Source organism: Phalacrocorax aristotelis, chromosome 1 (genome assembly GCF_949628215.1).
Source record: "Phalacrocorax aristotelis chromosome 1, bGulAri2.1, whole genome shotgun sequence".
NCBI lineage: Eukaryota > Metazoa > Chordata > Aves > Suliformes > Phalacrocoracidae > Phalacrocorax > Phalacrocorax aristotelis.
This window is the reverse complement of record NC_134276.1, coordinates 81,436,369-81,451,928: the sequence shown is the minus strand read 5'-3', so window position 1 is coordinate 81,451,928 and position 15,560 is coordinate 81,436,369. Positions and strand designations below refer to the sequence as shown.

Here is a 15,560-nt window from a genome sequence, read left to right as displayed (position 1 = left end):
CTGTTCTCCGTAATCACTGGAGCTTTATCTAGTCTGTCAGATTTCCAGAAAATTGTGACAAATTTTATGAATGTTTGTTTAACAGAAATAAATAAATCCCTATCTTCACCCATATGAACCGTCTGGGGTTTTGCCTTTTATTAAGTCGTAGGAAGAGATCCTATGACCTGGCTTAGCATGAAAAAAAGGTTTGCATCTAAGCTCAATGAAACATTCAAGTGGTTTTTTAGATGCCCTTCTGGTAAAACTTAAGATTTATTGTTTGGGTTTTTTTAAGCATATGACATTCTCCTAGAGGAGAAGGTGGTGGGATATAAAAGTTTTCCCAATTTGCTCATTCCCAAGCTGTTTCTGAAAACGCACTGAAAACGAAGGTGACTGATAATTCCCTAAGACACCCTTGAATCCCTAAGAACAGATTCAGTACAAAGAATTAGGAGGTTCTGGGTGCCATTTCCGGCCCATGATAGGAAACACTCCTGTGCTTTTTTTTTTTTAAGGAAAAAAAAAACCACCCACCATACCAAAAACAAACTGATCATGGCTCTGCAAATCTTCGACAGATCATTTCCCACAAACATTTCTCAGCTCCAACTTTCCAAATTGTAAAGTCAGAATAATGTTTACCAACAGAAGCATTGAGGCTACAGCTGTAAGAAAGCTTGTAGGTAAGTTGCCTGAAATTTCAGATTATTAAATGACATTGCACAAAAGATCCACATACTTCTTCCTAAATACTTGTGTTTGGATACCTGCTCAGGGACTAAAAGGGTTTCTTGCTCTGAAAGCCTTCTATCATGTTTAACTGAAGAAATTTGTAACACTTCCCCAAAACTTCACATAAGTGCATACAGAAATTTATTTAAAAAGACAACCAGGAATTTGCAAAGCAGCTTATTTTACAATAGGAAAATAATTCCTGAAACTCGAAATACCGTATCTTCATAGTACCATCAATCAGTCAGAATCCAAGAGTTAGCCTTGACTATTTACTCCAAAAATAGGCTAAAGGAAAAGATTTTTTAAAAGCAAAAATTGAAGGGTTCATTTCCTGGAAAAACATCTGTAGCTATACCCTACTCAAAAAGAAAAAAAAACCAAAACCAACCCAAACAAAACAAAAAATCCCAACCTACCACTTTAATGCTGCTTAAGACAAGCACGCAGGTTTCAGCAGTTATATTTTCCTTCATTATCTTCCTGATTAGAAGGCACTTAACTAACACACACTTCAAGAACAGTAATCATGCTCCACACTGCAGATCAATATAAAGGGACTTACCTGAAACTAGTAATTCATTAAGATTAAAAAAAAAAAATGCTTCTTAAATGCTTCAGTGTATTACATGCTGTTAAGAGAAATAAAGAAGTTTAGCTGAACCAGTATGGAAGACTCTCAAAGTGCAGAGAACTATTAAACACAAACAACACAAAAGGAAGGATCAGGCCAAGCCCTAGGATCTCTTGTTCCATCTCTGTGCATGCTCCCCTTGACTAAGGCAAACGGTTTATGAAATCTGTTATTTCTTGGACTCCTATATAGGTATTTTGTAGCTACTTTTGATGAATACAGGTAACTGGAGAGTCTCTTCTTTCTGAAGCCCTGGCTATAAACAAGTACATTAAAACACTGGACCATGTGTGCATTAAGCTGCAGTTTCCAAGGGTTGAGAACTGTGTGAAATCAAAAAGAAGTTTTCATAACAGTTCTTCCCCTTGATGACATGAGATTTACTCCCAAAGTTCGCGTAGAGCCAACACAAATTTATGGCTAACCAGTCCAGATGCAAAATAAAGCTGATCCAAAAATAACTGACCATTTTTAATTAAAATGCTTTTGCTTTCCTTTCAAGGAAAATAATTTTTTACAACCTCTGTGAAACATGGAGATTTAGTCAAAACTATGTCTTTTGCCATACAGACAAGATAGAAGCATCAAAAAAAACCAAACTGCGATTAATAAGTAGGCTACAATGGATTATCAAAGTACTTCTAAAAGAAGAATTCACTGTCTGAAGCATTATCAAATGAAGACACTGGAAGCTCACACACGTAGGTGTACTTAGGGAAGGCCTGTATTTGGTTACTCAGAGGAATCTCGAGACACATGAGAAATTAGACCATCATTTCAAAGGACAGCATTTTTAACCATCTGTTCTGCAAGCTGGTACTAGTAAACATTTTTCTAAACGAATACTTCTATAATTTAGTTGGCCCAACTGAGTAGCTACATTAAACACAGAAGTGGAATTCAAATGCCCATGCAGAGCCTTGTGCACATGGTGCCTATTTATCACAAATCTCAGTACACCCATAACCACAAGAGCATGGCTAGGTTTTTCCTTGAATAAACTATGAGCTGGCAGAAAAGCAAAGATAAGACAACTCAAACCAACACAAAGTAGCACACGCTTTTTTTTTCCCCCCCCCAATGTCATCACTCAGTACGCCGCATACAGTTGGAAATATGCATATGAACATGCAATATGAATATACATGTTCTTTAATTGAATTTTGACAAATTACCTATTGCACTTCCAGTCTTTACATGCATTTCCAATTGTTTTATTACAGAAAGGAGAGATCAGTTACACTTTCTCTAGCTCATAACCTGATGATTATCATTAATTTGTATTATTCATCAATTATAGTGTTAGAGACTATTTAGATACCACTAAAACTGATCTGTGATCCAACAGCCATAATGTTCATTAAATCTTTTTTTTCTTGGGTTTTGCAGTTAACTCACTTATTCTGAAGTTTGGGGTTCAGAGATTTTTACCAATGTGCCATATCATATCTTTCATTCTATGAGTCTAAAGTATCATCCAAAATATGTACTATGGGGAAAGCAGAAGACGCGCAAGTGTTTAAACAGTAATTTCTGAGCACATGCAATATTTTCTCCATCTAATTATCCCTACATTGAAAAAAAAAAACCCCAATGGTAATTTATTTTTTATTCTGAAACCACTTAAGCATACATGGAATTGCTGTTCAAGTCAAGTAACTTTGGACTGTATCCTCATTTGAGAAGCGTGTCACAATTTGTTTATGCTATAGAATTAGATAATCATGCAGTACTTCAGCTGCCTTCCCAAACATGGATAAGCCACTCTTTCTAAGAATGTGTTGTATATGAAGTTCTTATTTTTAGCTGTTTGAACTGTAATCCAATATTAAATAAACTTTGAAATATCATGCATTTTTACCTTTGATACCATACTTTGCATTTTGCCATAAAGAATCCTAATCACTGTGTGTGTGAAAGAGCTTCAGCCTAAGTATGATATAAATCAAAATGGTTTCAACAAGATTCTTCATAGATGTTTCATCTTGAAAATAACTCTTTCAGAAAGCTATGAAAGATAGCCTTTGATTCTCCATTGCTGGTTCACGGGTGTTGATATCACTGTACTGTATTTTTGTCCCATTGCCAATTAAATATAGTGAAATAGAAAAGTCTTTGAAAACAAAGACAAAAAACCGAGTCGCTTCAGTTTTTGATATTCACTAATTCAGCCTTTGATGGTAATCAGCTCCTTCAGCCAAGAGAGCTAACAGTACAGCACAGAATTGCCTCCACCCTGCAAACCACAGGGAGACCACCAAGCTCAACACTGGACCCAAGAGCCTTTTGTACTCCAGCAAACACCCACAGAAAGACAGGCAGAGAAATTAACTGAGAAATACTCCATCTTATTTGACCATGCAACATACATCTAGAGCAAGCCTCGCCAGAGGGCTAGCTGTATTAAATGGCTGACTCAAATGATTCAATGGGCCATTAGAAGTGACAGATCATGTCTTGCCATGCTTTTAGCACACCCTAATTGTACTAAGTCCAAATTAATTTTCCTATCTGGAACAGAATCAAGAAACGGTTGAGACCCTTGTAGCATGGCAGAACAAAGCTTACATCCCTGTTCCCTTGCCATCAATGACTAGTTAAGAACTGAGGGATTTAGCTCCACAAAATCAGCTTGGGATCAGTAGCAAGGCAAATACCACATCAAAGTCCCTCCTCTTCTCCATAAGCAGAGACAAAAATCTTGTTCATGTAATATTTGAATTCGAATCTCCCCCTCTATGACCTGGCAATTTCAACCTTGACCCATTCAGGTCCTTTAAAAATTTCTCCAGTCATACTGTCACAATCTTTTGATTAATTATAGCTCCAAAAACTGGTGACAGAGCCACCTTCTAAGTCCCCCCAGTAGCTGCTCTGTGTATTTTGTTACTACCTCTACATGTTTTTTCATGCTCCACCCTTCCCCAGGTACACCCTACACTTCTACACCCAACTGAGATCCTCCTCAGAAGTGCTCCACTGTCAAGATCCTCCCCAGTTCCTCCCCACATCCAGCTGATCGTAAGATTAGATTCCCTCTCTCACACGCCTCCGAGGTACCACACTGCTGATATCCTCCCCAGATACCCGTCTGGTCCTAGATTCGATTCTCTCATGCATCAACTTTGCCCCCAGCCAGCAACAGCAACAACGCTCACCACTGACTTCACCAAACCTTTCATGAGTGTTTCCAAGCTGTTGCTGATACCCCAAACTCAGTCCCAAAATCGATTATGCTGCTTGCAACCCTCTCACTTCTTAACGGCCACTTCAGTGCTGCCGCTCAGCTGAAAAACTGACCCTGACACCTATTTAACCAACTTCTGTTGGGTTTTGTAGATCCATCTTACACCTGAAAAGTGAATCCTTCCTTTTAAACATAACTTGAAGCTTATTAAGAGACATGTTGTTTTAGTATGGGAGTATTTTAAAAATCAGTAGTCAGGACTGCCATTCACAAAGTGGATTTACTCAAAGAAGGTTTTAAACTGACTCATCACTTTTGCCTAAGCCAATTTCTTATTGAATTAAACTTAACTGACATAAGCCACTTAAATACCCATCTGCCCTGAAGGTAAGGCAGCTTAGGAAACTAAACCAGCTGAAAACTACCCTGCCCAAAAAGAGACAAATGAAATACTGCATAGGATTTTTTTTTCCTGCTACTTCATCTTACCCTAAGGTCAGACAAGCACCGGTACCAGTGCGAGAGAAGGGTGAGACCACGTGGCTGGCAGGGAGGACACTAGTGCTTTTGGCAGCAGCTAACCAGTGGCCCAAGGGTGCTGTATTGCAAAACCTTGCTGAGCGCGCAGGCTGCTCTGCCACAGCAGGCAGAGAGGTAAGAAAAGTACCTAGAGCATGTTTTCTTTAGCTAGATTCTTTCAACCAGAAACAAGTTGAAGATTACTTAAAGAGCTGCGATACTGGCTGGCTTTGCTGGTGAATGTGAACTGTCACATCTGCAGCAGATAAGATATTCAGGAAGTTCTATTTTTAACTGTAGACAGAAAAGTATTAGTTTTACTTTGTTTCACCAAAATATCAACTAAATAGTCTGTCCGGCCTCACATACAACTTTACAAAGCTCTACCTTCCGTTACACAACACAAAATTATAAACCAACTACGAAGCCTGTTAGAAACTTATCTATAGCAAAGCCCTGCTAACTTTTTCTACCGCCTACAAGTCATTTGTTCTTACGTTTGCACTCTGCTGTCACTATTTTTACATTCACTAAAAACACTAAGTCATTATCTCTCAAACTAATCACTAGAATCCAAGCCTAACAAGGAATTTTTTTCTCCAGAAAACAGAACTTAAGACCCGGACCCAGCCGTGTGACTTTCAACTCCTGCATTCTCACATGTCTAGATTATAGATCCTGAAAAGCAGACACTTCCCCCTCACACCCTTTAGAAGATACGTTAATGCAAACACTCAATTTCCTTTTAACAATGCTTGGTGCTGTTTAATGACAATGAATACAACCATTGTGCCTACATTGACTCAGGTATACGTTGATTTATACATACAAGAAAAATACCTACTCCAACAGTTTCAAGCGCTGACAACATCCAACAGATCACGGTTTCTCAGTTTGTAAGATCCATTTCAGATGTGAGGCAGTCAATACCATCTCACAGAACCCTTCAAGAAAAAGCCCTCACAACATCTGCCAACCCGCTGAAGTCACAAGTGCTAATTTAGTCCTTTCTAGTATGCACACAAATACAATAAAAGGCAGGTGCCTGCATTCCTCATCTAATTGCTGAAAATACTTCCATTTAGAGGTAGAAACTACACATGCACACAAACAACCCCTTCACCTTTAACAAAACATTAAGAAGCTTAACAGCATTTTTTTTGTTAATAAGGTTACCGTGGCTCAATGGCTGTTTTGATGCTGTAGCACACATGCATTATGTCTCGCAGTTTTATGCCACCTAAGATAGATTTTCAAAGCCTATCTGTTTCAACCAGTAAAAACCAATTAAATAAACCATAATTCACTACTATTGTACTTTAAGGAAAACCTTTTACTTTTAGGAAGAAAGAATGGATGCCTTCCACCTCTACTTTCTGAGACACTGAAACACTACTAAAAACATTTATAATCCTCCATGATTGGAGATGTAGCGCTCATTTTAAACTACTCTTATAATTCAACAATGTTAATCAGAAAATGTCGATGTGCACTTCATACAGGCATTGCTTTTTCCTAAGCAACGTAAATCTGACAAGAAATTAAAAGCTACATTTTTAAAACGTTTAAATCAGAGAGCTGAGATAGAAAAAAAATCACCCCAATAGTTTAAAATTATTTACCATGAATCAGATGATTAACATTTACTTGTTATCAGAATATACCAATCAAAAGAACAACTCCGCTTGAAAAAACATACCTACTCCCAACTAACATTAATTATAGGATTCGTGTGCCTACATTCATTTTTAATCATAAACATTTTCATGGAAGTCGCTCACAATATGAAGTTAAATATCTGCCTGGCTGAAGACCTACCGGCCACAATGAAAAAAATTATGAACACATCTACCTCCTGAAAGGCAGGGAAGTAGATTTATCACGGCATATATATATATATATATGAAATTTTCAAAACAAGTGTCAGCTACAGCACACCTTTAAAAATATTACTGAATTATTCTGAAGGAGAACTGAAGTTCAAGTATGTGCACATTGCCCAGAGAGGCTTAGGGCACCACAGCCCTTTCTTAACACCATGTGCTGCAACATGTATTCCCAGTCACATGCCAGGAGAACAGTCACACAGCTGCACAGCTTTCCCATCCACACTGGGGCTGCATCCAGGCTTGACATTTGCACAGAAAATTCAAAACATCTGGATCTCAAGTACTACTTTATACACAATGCTTTAAATATAAACTCTATCAAGTCCACTGTATTTACTGCTACCTTGAGGTAATCAAAGGATGCGACTGCAGTGACCCAGACGCCTCAAGTGATGGAGATAAACTGGGCTTCTTCCTTGCGTTAAGAGGAACAACCAGATAGAGAAGCCCTCCACTTCCTCACGAAAGGACGGCTGCTCTGCCAATTCTTGTAAGATATATTTAGCTATATATATTATATATAGGTCAAATGATATATCATTCAATGGAAGCAGTAAAAATAGATGGTCGTAGACAACGGGACTTCAAGCAATAGCTGACTTAAACCAAGCAAAAAAACCGAACTAGATAATTTTATCTAGAGAGCTAAAAGGAGAACTACGACATTTAATATATGTTACTATTAAAAATATATCATATCTCCACTTCTGACTATCAGATATTATTATAAATCTACTAAACAAAGGAGCTCTAAAGTCCCTGGTATTATCTCTTTTTATGAACAGTACTCAAACCACTTCTTAAACACCTCTTCAGCTGAATAAATTCAGCTCTTTTGCTTTCATGTAAGCGCATGTTTTCCAGACCCATACTCATTCAATTTTTTTTATCTTTACAACCATCTCCATCTTGTGACCTTGGCATTGACAGCCTAGAGAGACAATTTATAAAATCACAACCAAATTAGTATTTCAGTAGTTCTGCTCTCCTTTAAATATTTTCAAAGTTTCACTTCCAAAAATACATTTCTGTACTCTATAGGTTACATTTTGTGTTTTACATTAACAGTCTGCATCACAGTCAAATAAAGCATGTGATTTAAATCTGTCCAGTCACCATCATATTTTCAAAGGGAATGTTAAAATAATGGTAAATAATCACTATTTTCTTCCCATCGCACAAATAGTATTAGTTCAAAACAAAACTGTTAACACAGTTGATAATCAAAATACAACAAAAAGGAAGCAGATGCTAAAAGTCTGAAAACATGTACGAACTTGAAGCAAACTTTCAAAAATGGCAGTGGCACTAACTAGTCTGTTGCCTTAATTTTTCTGATCTTTTGGAATATAAGTATTTGAACTCTATTACTGAATGACAGTAATTGTGACTCTCAGTGCAGGGGTTTAAGCCAGGCCCAGAAAAATGCTATTTATGAAAAATCTTTATTTAAATGCTTCTTCTGATTGTCTTTGGGTTGCTGAGCAATGTCAACTACATTCCAATACTCTAGGAGATATTATCTTGCCTTGACAAAGCGGCCACTGCCTTTCTAACTGTATCGCATGCTGGTGTGCCAAAAGATCCTTTGCCTCACTAGTGAGAGGCACATCTTCCACTTTTGGCAAAACACTTTGGAAGCGATTCTCATCTACTTCACAGCCCTCTGATCTGTCCTCAGAGTTGCTACTCTCCATGTATCAAATAAGGCAAGAAAATACATGAGAGAGTCACTAAAATGCTCTCTTAATAAAAAAAGAAGTAGTTAAGTGACTTAAGTCTGGAATTTTCTAGCTCTGAATATCTGACATTCATATTCTCTTGATTTAAGCACCTTACTTGCAATCTCCTATTCCTTTATAAAACTAAACTGGGGGAAGAGAAATCGCATCGTGCAGCATCACACCAGCACCTGGGTTTAACACTTCACTTTGCCACCTGCCCTAACAGAGGAAACAATAGTAGTAATGGACTGTTTTTGTCCTACCCGATGGACAGAAGAGGCAAACTGGGTAATACAGACATTTGCTAAAAGCAAATAAATTATAACAACAAGGAGTCTTGAAAGAGTTCAGCAAAAAACAACCAGCACTTCTGGACTTCTCTGCCCATTACTCACTTGAGCATTTCTACTCTGCACCCCTAACAAAACAGATGCCTGCTTAGTGACTTTCTCAGTCCAGCTCCTTGTTTCAAGCCCATTTAGCCCTTCCTGCTTATTTCCAATCTCTACAATTCCAATTTTTCATCAGTCTCCTTGTCCAGCACATCTTACACTTCCTGACCCCCATTCTCACATTTCACCTTCCATTTATCTTCCCTCCTTCACCTAGACTTTGCATGCTGCCCCACATGAGTATTTTCTGACTCTGAAGATTCCTCATCCAGGAAGGTGCTCCTTCTTTTCCCTCAGGGTTCCCTGTATAGCCAAGAAAAGAGCTGACACCCTCATCCCTCACCAGACCGGTTTCTTCTTACCTGTTTTTCCCTGCCCTACTGGTTTTCAGTCCCGTTCCCCTACTTTTTTCTTCCCAGGCTTCAGGTGCCATCCTCCTTCTCCCTACCCCCAACTCCTGATTGCTTTGCTTTCCACAACCTACTGAAATTTCCCCCACTCTCACAAATTCCAAGGCCAATCCCTCTTGTTCCATCCTCCTTGTTCCAACGCACCTCCTCTACAAGGCCAGGGCTTTCTCCTGTGCACAAAACTAAGCAGCTTTTAGGTCTCGGAATTAAGATGATGAGGACACAGAACAGAGAAACTCCCTGATTTCAATTAACGTACCAGCAGTCCAGCTTGCAGGAATTTTCTGCAAACGCAGCTGCTAAAACCTAAGTCTTCCCCTAGCCCATGCTGATTTTTCAATGCCTCCCAAACCAGCCCAAATGGATGATTTCTGCATGCAAAAATACTGCTACACTGTACATGTTTAAAACCCTCGCTCGAAAACAAGATGATTTAAATCTGCAAACAAACAACTCACATTAAGAAGCTGAAGGAAACTTCCTCTCCTCTAGCCTTGTTAAAAAAAAAGAAAAAAACAAACAAACAACACTGTATTTTAGCTGAAGGTTCCATAAGACTCACCAGCTCAGAAAGCTTTTGCCAAACTCCAACAGTTTTGGCTAAGCTCTAATCACTTGAAAACACAGTCCTGTAACAAACAGCAACAGTAAAAAGATCCTTGGTGCCACAAGGATCACCATTATAAACCACAAACATAGTCAAACTTCTGTAAGATCATTTACAATCTCCAGTTATTGACCAGAATCTCAATATAGCAAGTACTGGGCCAACACAAGATAAAAAGGTAGTTTGTTGCCTTGAAGAACTTACAACCTATTATGACAAAAGACGACTACTACCCCAAGACCAAAACATACACCGAATGATCCCATTCTGAGATCTACAGGATCTGGTAGATAACCGTCCACAAACTATTCATTACACACAATCCACACAGATCAACACATTATCTTTCCCAAACTAAACACTAATTTGATACCAAAGATAAGATGCTTCTCAAATCTGCTCATTTTATCGTTCTTCTACTATTCCCCTTTTCTTCACTTATTCTACTTTTTCATACCATAGAAAATCATAGAGTATCCACTTATGAGTCCTTTATCCCTTCTTACTCCATATTGCTTTGACTTATCTCCCTTGCCCTCATCACCTTCTCTTTCCCAAACTCCAAAATCCTTTATAGAGCACATTTCTCCTTCCTCAACTTCTCTAATTAGTAGTTCCTTCTCTTCTTGGCTTCAATGGGAAAAACATGGGGGGGGGGGGGGGGGGAAGCGTTGTGTTGTGGTTTTTTTTGTCAAATAACTGTTTTAAATTGAATTCACTAACCAAACTATACAAAAGGCTGAGAAATCTCAGGGGGAATGCTGAAAAGAAAAACAAACTACTAAGTGCCAGCTACAAGGAAAGAGGAGCCTGCAGGAACACTTAAAGAGACTACTGCCCATAGGAAAGCTTGGAGGGTCTGATCTCGGAGCCCTGATGAAGTACAGCATGGGCTGAGGTCCCATAGTTTTGTCCAATTCCTCCTAGACAGAAATGAAACCACTCAAACATAGAAATGGGGGCTGATCTCTGTCACACTGTGCCAAACTCAAAATGTCGAGGCAGGTGTGATACAAGTAGGTTATTCTGCCTCCCCAGTTCTTCAACTTCTTTTTGCAAAAATACAGCTTTGGTACCATTTCCCTGCTGCTCTGACCTTTCTTTTCCAAACTTTGGCAGAACACAACTAACCTGATCCTTTTCTACTTTGCTGCTGCCGACGGGAATGTGAATAGCTGCAATGAAAACCAAAAAAGACTAGTCGCCTTCCGCTATGCAGAAGAACACAGACACCTCACTGAAGTAACAACAGTAGTCTATCCTCAACCAGAGATTAACTCTGCAATCATAAAACTAGCTCCTGCTACTTGAGTTCTGTAGAAACTACTGATAAGCGCTCATGAAAACATCATCTCTCTTCTATCTGCCCCAGTGTAAATGCCTCAATCTCTGCTCTACAGCCTGTTCTTACCCAACGTGAAAAATAAACCTAAGTTTAAACATTGGTGTGAAATATTGAGACACATTTTCAAGCATCATGTGGCATTTCAATTATTTCTTCAAAACATGAAGTCATAATTGTAGCAATTATTTAAGTTGCATGGCAACTGAATTTAAACACTGTAGTAAATGGCTAAATCGTTTTTGTAATTGTCTGTATGCAAGATATTCCAGAATATGAAACTGCACACCCTCTGAAATTTAGTGGAAAGGATGACATACAGAGAAGCACAGACACGTTGTTATGCCATTGGTTACCTTTAAAACAGCGTATTACAAGTAAGCTAAGGTTAAAATACATACAGACTGTAGAAAAATATGCCATCTGAAGCACACCAACAAATACTATTTTTTTGCTGGGGCATTAAGTATGTGCATGCATAAGTACATCCAAGTAACAAAAGATCTTGATCTGCTGGGTAAATATTTAGGCTACCTAAACAGTTATGTATCATTGTGCAAGACGGGCAGGAATCGCTCAAATTACTACAGTCTTTATCCCAGACTGCGCTTAAATGTTTCTGTGGCCTGCTTAACATTCCAGGCATACTTCTGGCAAGGTAGCTCTGGCGGAGGTTCAAACTGTCCTTGTCCAACTTTCACTTACTATAAAAACATTGTTTAATATAGAAAAGTATACACAGAGACATATGTTTCTTATTTCGCAGACACCTAGAATACTGACACTTGTGTTCACTAACTCCGCGTGGAAATTTTTAGGCGAACGCTTTCAAGCGAGGTCGCGCTCTCCGGGCAGCACCCGCTGCAGACGGCCCACACTTCCAACAGTCTTAAGCCATAACGATTAAACGTTGCTTCTAACGCAGTGCAACCGAAACACCTAAACCCTGTCCGTATTTATTCACCCTAATTAAAACGAAAAGGCCTATCCCAATCTTACCCCGCACCGCCAGGCCCGAGAGTTGTGAAAACGCCGTCCCGAAACAACGCAGCAGACGGGTAATTTGTAGCAGACCGCGTATTTGTCAAATTAACTGCAGGAATTTACCGGTTTGCTTACCTCCACGCAGCGTTATCTTTTATGAGGAGGTAATCTACCAAATTACTTCAGCATGCCTCCAGCCTGCTGCTGCCAATTAGTTCAGCCCGGCTAATAAATCAGGATGGCCGAGCCACTGGGGTACAGTGGGGATAGCCCAATACTTGAGGCATAGAAAAGCAGCCGGTGGGTCCCTGCCCGCCCGTCTTCTCCCCCCCGCCCCAAACAGAGGTTTGGTCTGAGCACCCACCACGGGAACAAAAAAAAAAACCAAACACACCCAAAATTCCCGTTTTGTTTGCTCTAATTTAACATTAACGCTGGCGGCAAGCTCGTCAGCCGCCGGGGCGGGGGACAGCCCCTCAGGTCGCCACACGCATCGGGCGAGGAGGGCCGGTGTGACAGGGCTTCCCCCCTACCCCGGCCCGCCTTCCCGCCTCGGGGCGAAGCGGGGCGAAGCGAGGCGGAGCGGAGCGCCCCGCCGACAGCGGCACCGGCGGCCCCGCCGCCCACACCCTCCTCCCGGCGGCCACAGCTGGGGCAAGGCAAAATGTCGCCGCCGGGCCCGGCCCCGCCGCCTCCGGCCTCCCCGTCCCCCTCTCCCCGCGCCCTCTCCCCCTCAGTGGCGGCGGGGCCGGCGTCCGGCGGGGTGAAGCGGGCTCGGGCCCTCCTTCCCCCGGGATCTCCCTCGCCCGCCAGCGGCTCCCACCCCTTACCTGTCCCGGGGGTCGATCCACGAGGTCTGCCGCGTATTATGGTCGATGTAAAAGACTCGCCCGTCGAAGTCCCTCGCTTCCTCCCAGCCTGCGGGCAGCGGTAGCTCCGAGCTCTCCCGGCCCCGCTGCCCGCCCGCCGGCGGCCCGCCGCCCTGTCCCGCCGCCACTTGCTGTTGCCGTCGCCGCCGCCCTCCGCTCAACCACGGCATGGCCGCTCCGCCGCCGGGCCGCCGCCGCCGCCCAACTCCGGTCGAAACCCGCTCCCCGCCCGCCGCCGGGGCAGCTCCCGTCCCGCGGCCGCCCGCCGCCTCCTCCTCCTCCTCCTCCTCCTCTTCCTCCTCCAGCACTAACAGGCAGCCCCGCAGGGAGCGGGACTCGGGCGGCTCCGGCTGCGCCGCGCCGGACTCATCCTCCTCCGCGCCGGGACCAGCCCCGCCGCGCTTCCTAACCCCGCCCGGGACCTGCCCCGCTCCGCCGCGGCTCCCAGCCCCCGAGCTCAGCCCGCCGGCCCGAGCGCCCCCGCCCCGCCGCTCAGCAGCGCCGCGCCGTCGCCTCCCCCCGCTCCCGCCCGGCGCCTGCCCCGGCCATCTTCCCTCCCTCCCTCCGCCGGGGCCCGGCCCCCGCCTCCGCCCCGCTGTTCCCACGCCGCGGAGGGCCGGGTCGGGGGAAGGGGCTGGGGACCGGCCTCTCGCCCCGGCCCCTTCCCCCGATCCGGCCCGGCTCTGCGTGGGAGGAAGAGGGAAGCGGCGGGTCCCGGCCGGGCGGCCGCACCCCGCGGCGCGGAAGCCGGGGCCCAAACCCAGACACGTCGGCTACGGTGAGGGCGGCAGCCCTTCGGCCTGGGCCTGGGTCGGGGGAAGGTGGCTGCCGGGCCCGGCGTGTCCTGCCCCGGGGCTTGTGCTCTGCTGCGGCCCTTTGGGGACACGGGGGAGGGTGAAGGAAAACGCACCCCGCGGTGCCCACGCGAAAAGCCTCGGGGGTGCTGAGCAAACTGGATGTGTGTAGGGATGTGGGGAAGAGACGGGGGTCAGCTGCAGAGCCAGGAAAGGTGATGGAGAGGTGTTGAGGACCACACGAGTCACAGCCATCGTGCTATATTGATACTCAGATAACGTATGGTGGAAAATTATGTATCTGACTCGCCTGACATCTCAGGCCTTAACCTCATCCTGCAGGAGCAGAAAGCAGCTGTGTCTGTTTCGACCTGAGCCTGGAGACCACAATCCAGAGTTCCAGCTACCACCTAGAGTTAAATTCCCCGAAACTTAGAGTTAAACTTGCCCTGTGGCACTCTGTGCCTTTCCAAGATGCCAACTTCAGTCAAACCTTTGAAAAACCTGGAAATAGAGAGTTCAGGTAATGCAGGCTAAGCTTTTGAAAACTAGGAAACGAGTTAATATATTCTCAATCTTAACTCAGCCCCCTGAAATCAGCAATACCCTGCCAGGGATTATATTGCAATGTCAATTATGCTCCCCTTGCATTCACTGTTTTAAGTTACAGCTCTATGAACATTAATTGCTGCAGTGTGGTTATAAATGCATGAAATTAGAGGACTTTTCCTCCTGACTTCTTAGGCCTGTCCTTATTTCTTTTTACTTCTCCACACCCCCCCCACCCGGACCATTAGTTATCAAAGAACAGAGCAGTGCATGAGACAGGTGGTATAGATAATAGGACAGATTGGGCATTTTACCTATGTTTCATAGGTTATTTCAATCGTAGTAGACTGGAGTCTTCTTACCAGGGCTATTGTCAGCAGTGAGGTGTGATAGAAGAGCAATATGTGGGTTTAGCGATGAAAGCAAAGCAGGGTATGAAACTCTGAGGGCAATGGTGAAGTAGATTTAAAATGTGGTAAAGGTGTAAAATTTAGCAAATGAGAGGTTGTAGATCTGATTTTCAAAAGCACGATGGCTTATGTTTGGATCAGCTCATCTCAATGGAGAGTTTGCTTCAGCAAACACTGGGTGTTAGACTATCTTGTGTGGTCCCGAGAGTTCAGCGGTATCTCTGGGAGCAAGGTGCTGCTTATGTGCTAGGGATATTTTTGAGGCATATTTCAAGGAGGGCAGAGTTAAGGCATGGCACAAACTCTCTATTTTTCAGTGTTTGCTGTGTTTCTATTATTTTAAGTATGTCTCCCAGATTTTCAGAGGTTTTATTTAGCAGAGGTAGGCATTCTCAAATAGTCCAGGTCTATATTAACAATGTTTCGGGACATTGGATTTAAAAAAAAGAAACCCTGTCCTCTGTGCGCCACAGCTCAACTCTGCCTTCGTTGCTTTTAATGTCCTTGCAGCAATTACCTTAGCACAATGTCTG

The 15,560-nt window shown here is 42.9% G+C and overlaps 1 protein-coding gene across 12 annotated transcripts in view; it reads right to left on the bottom strand.

The window, feature by feature from the left end:
* WWC3 (WWC family member 3) overlaps positions 1 to 13,828 on the bottom strand; it is a 104,510-nt gene extending 90,682 nt beyond the window's left edge. For 7 of the 12 annotated variants that reach the window (XM_075095219.1, XM_075095261.1, XM_075095226.1 and 4 more), the window contains exon 1: positions 13,236 to 13,753. In XM_075095219.1, the coding sequence (XP_074951320.1) occupies positions 13,236 to 13,444 (209 nt within the window). In that variant the 5' untranslated portion in view covers positions 13,445 to 13,753. Of the gene's footprint in view, positions 1 to 13,235 lie in introns of all 12 variants that reach the window. The other 5 variants (XM_075095301.1, XM_075095294.1, XM_075095308.1 and 2 more) reach the window with 2 other exon arrangements.
* Between the last annotated feature and the right edge of the window lie 1,732 nt (positions 13,829 to 15,560).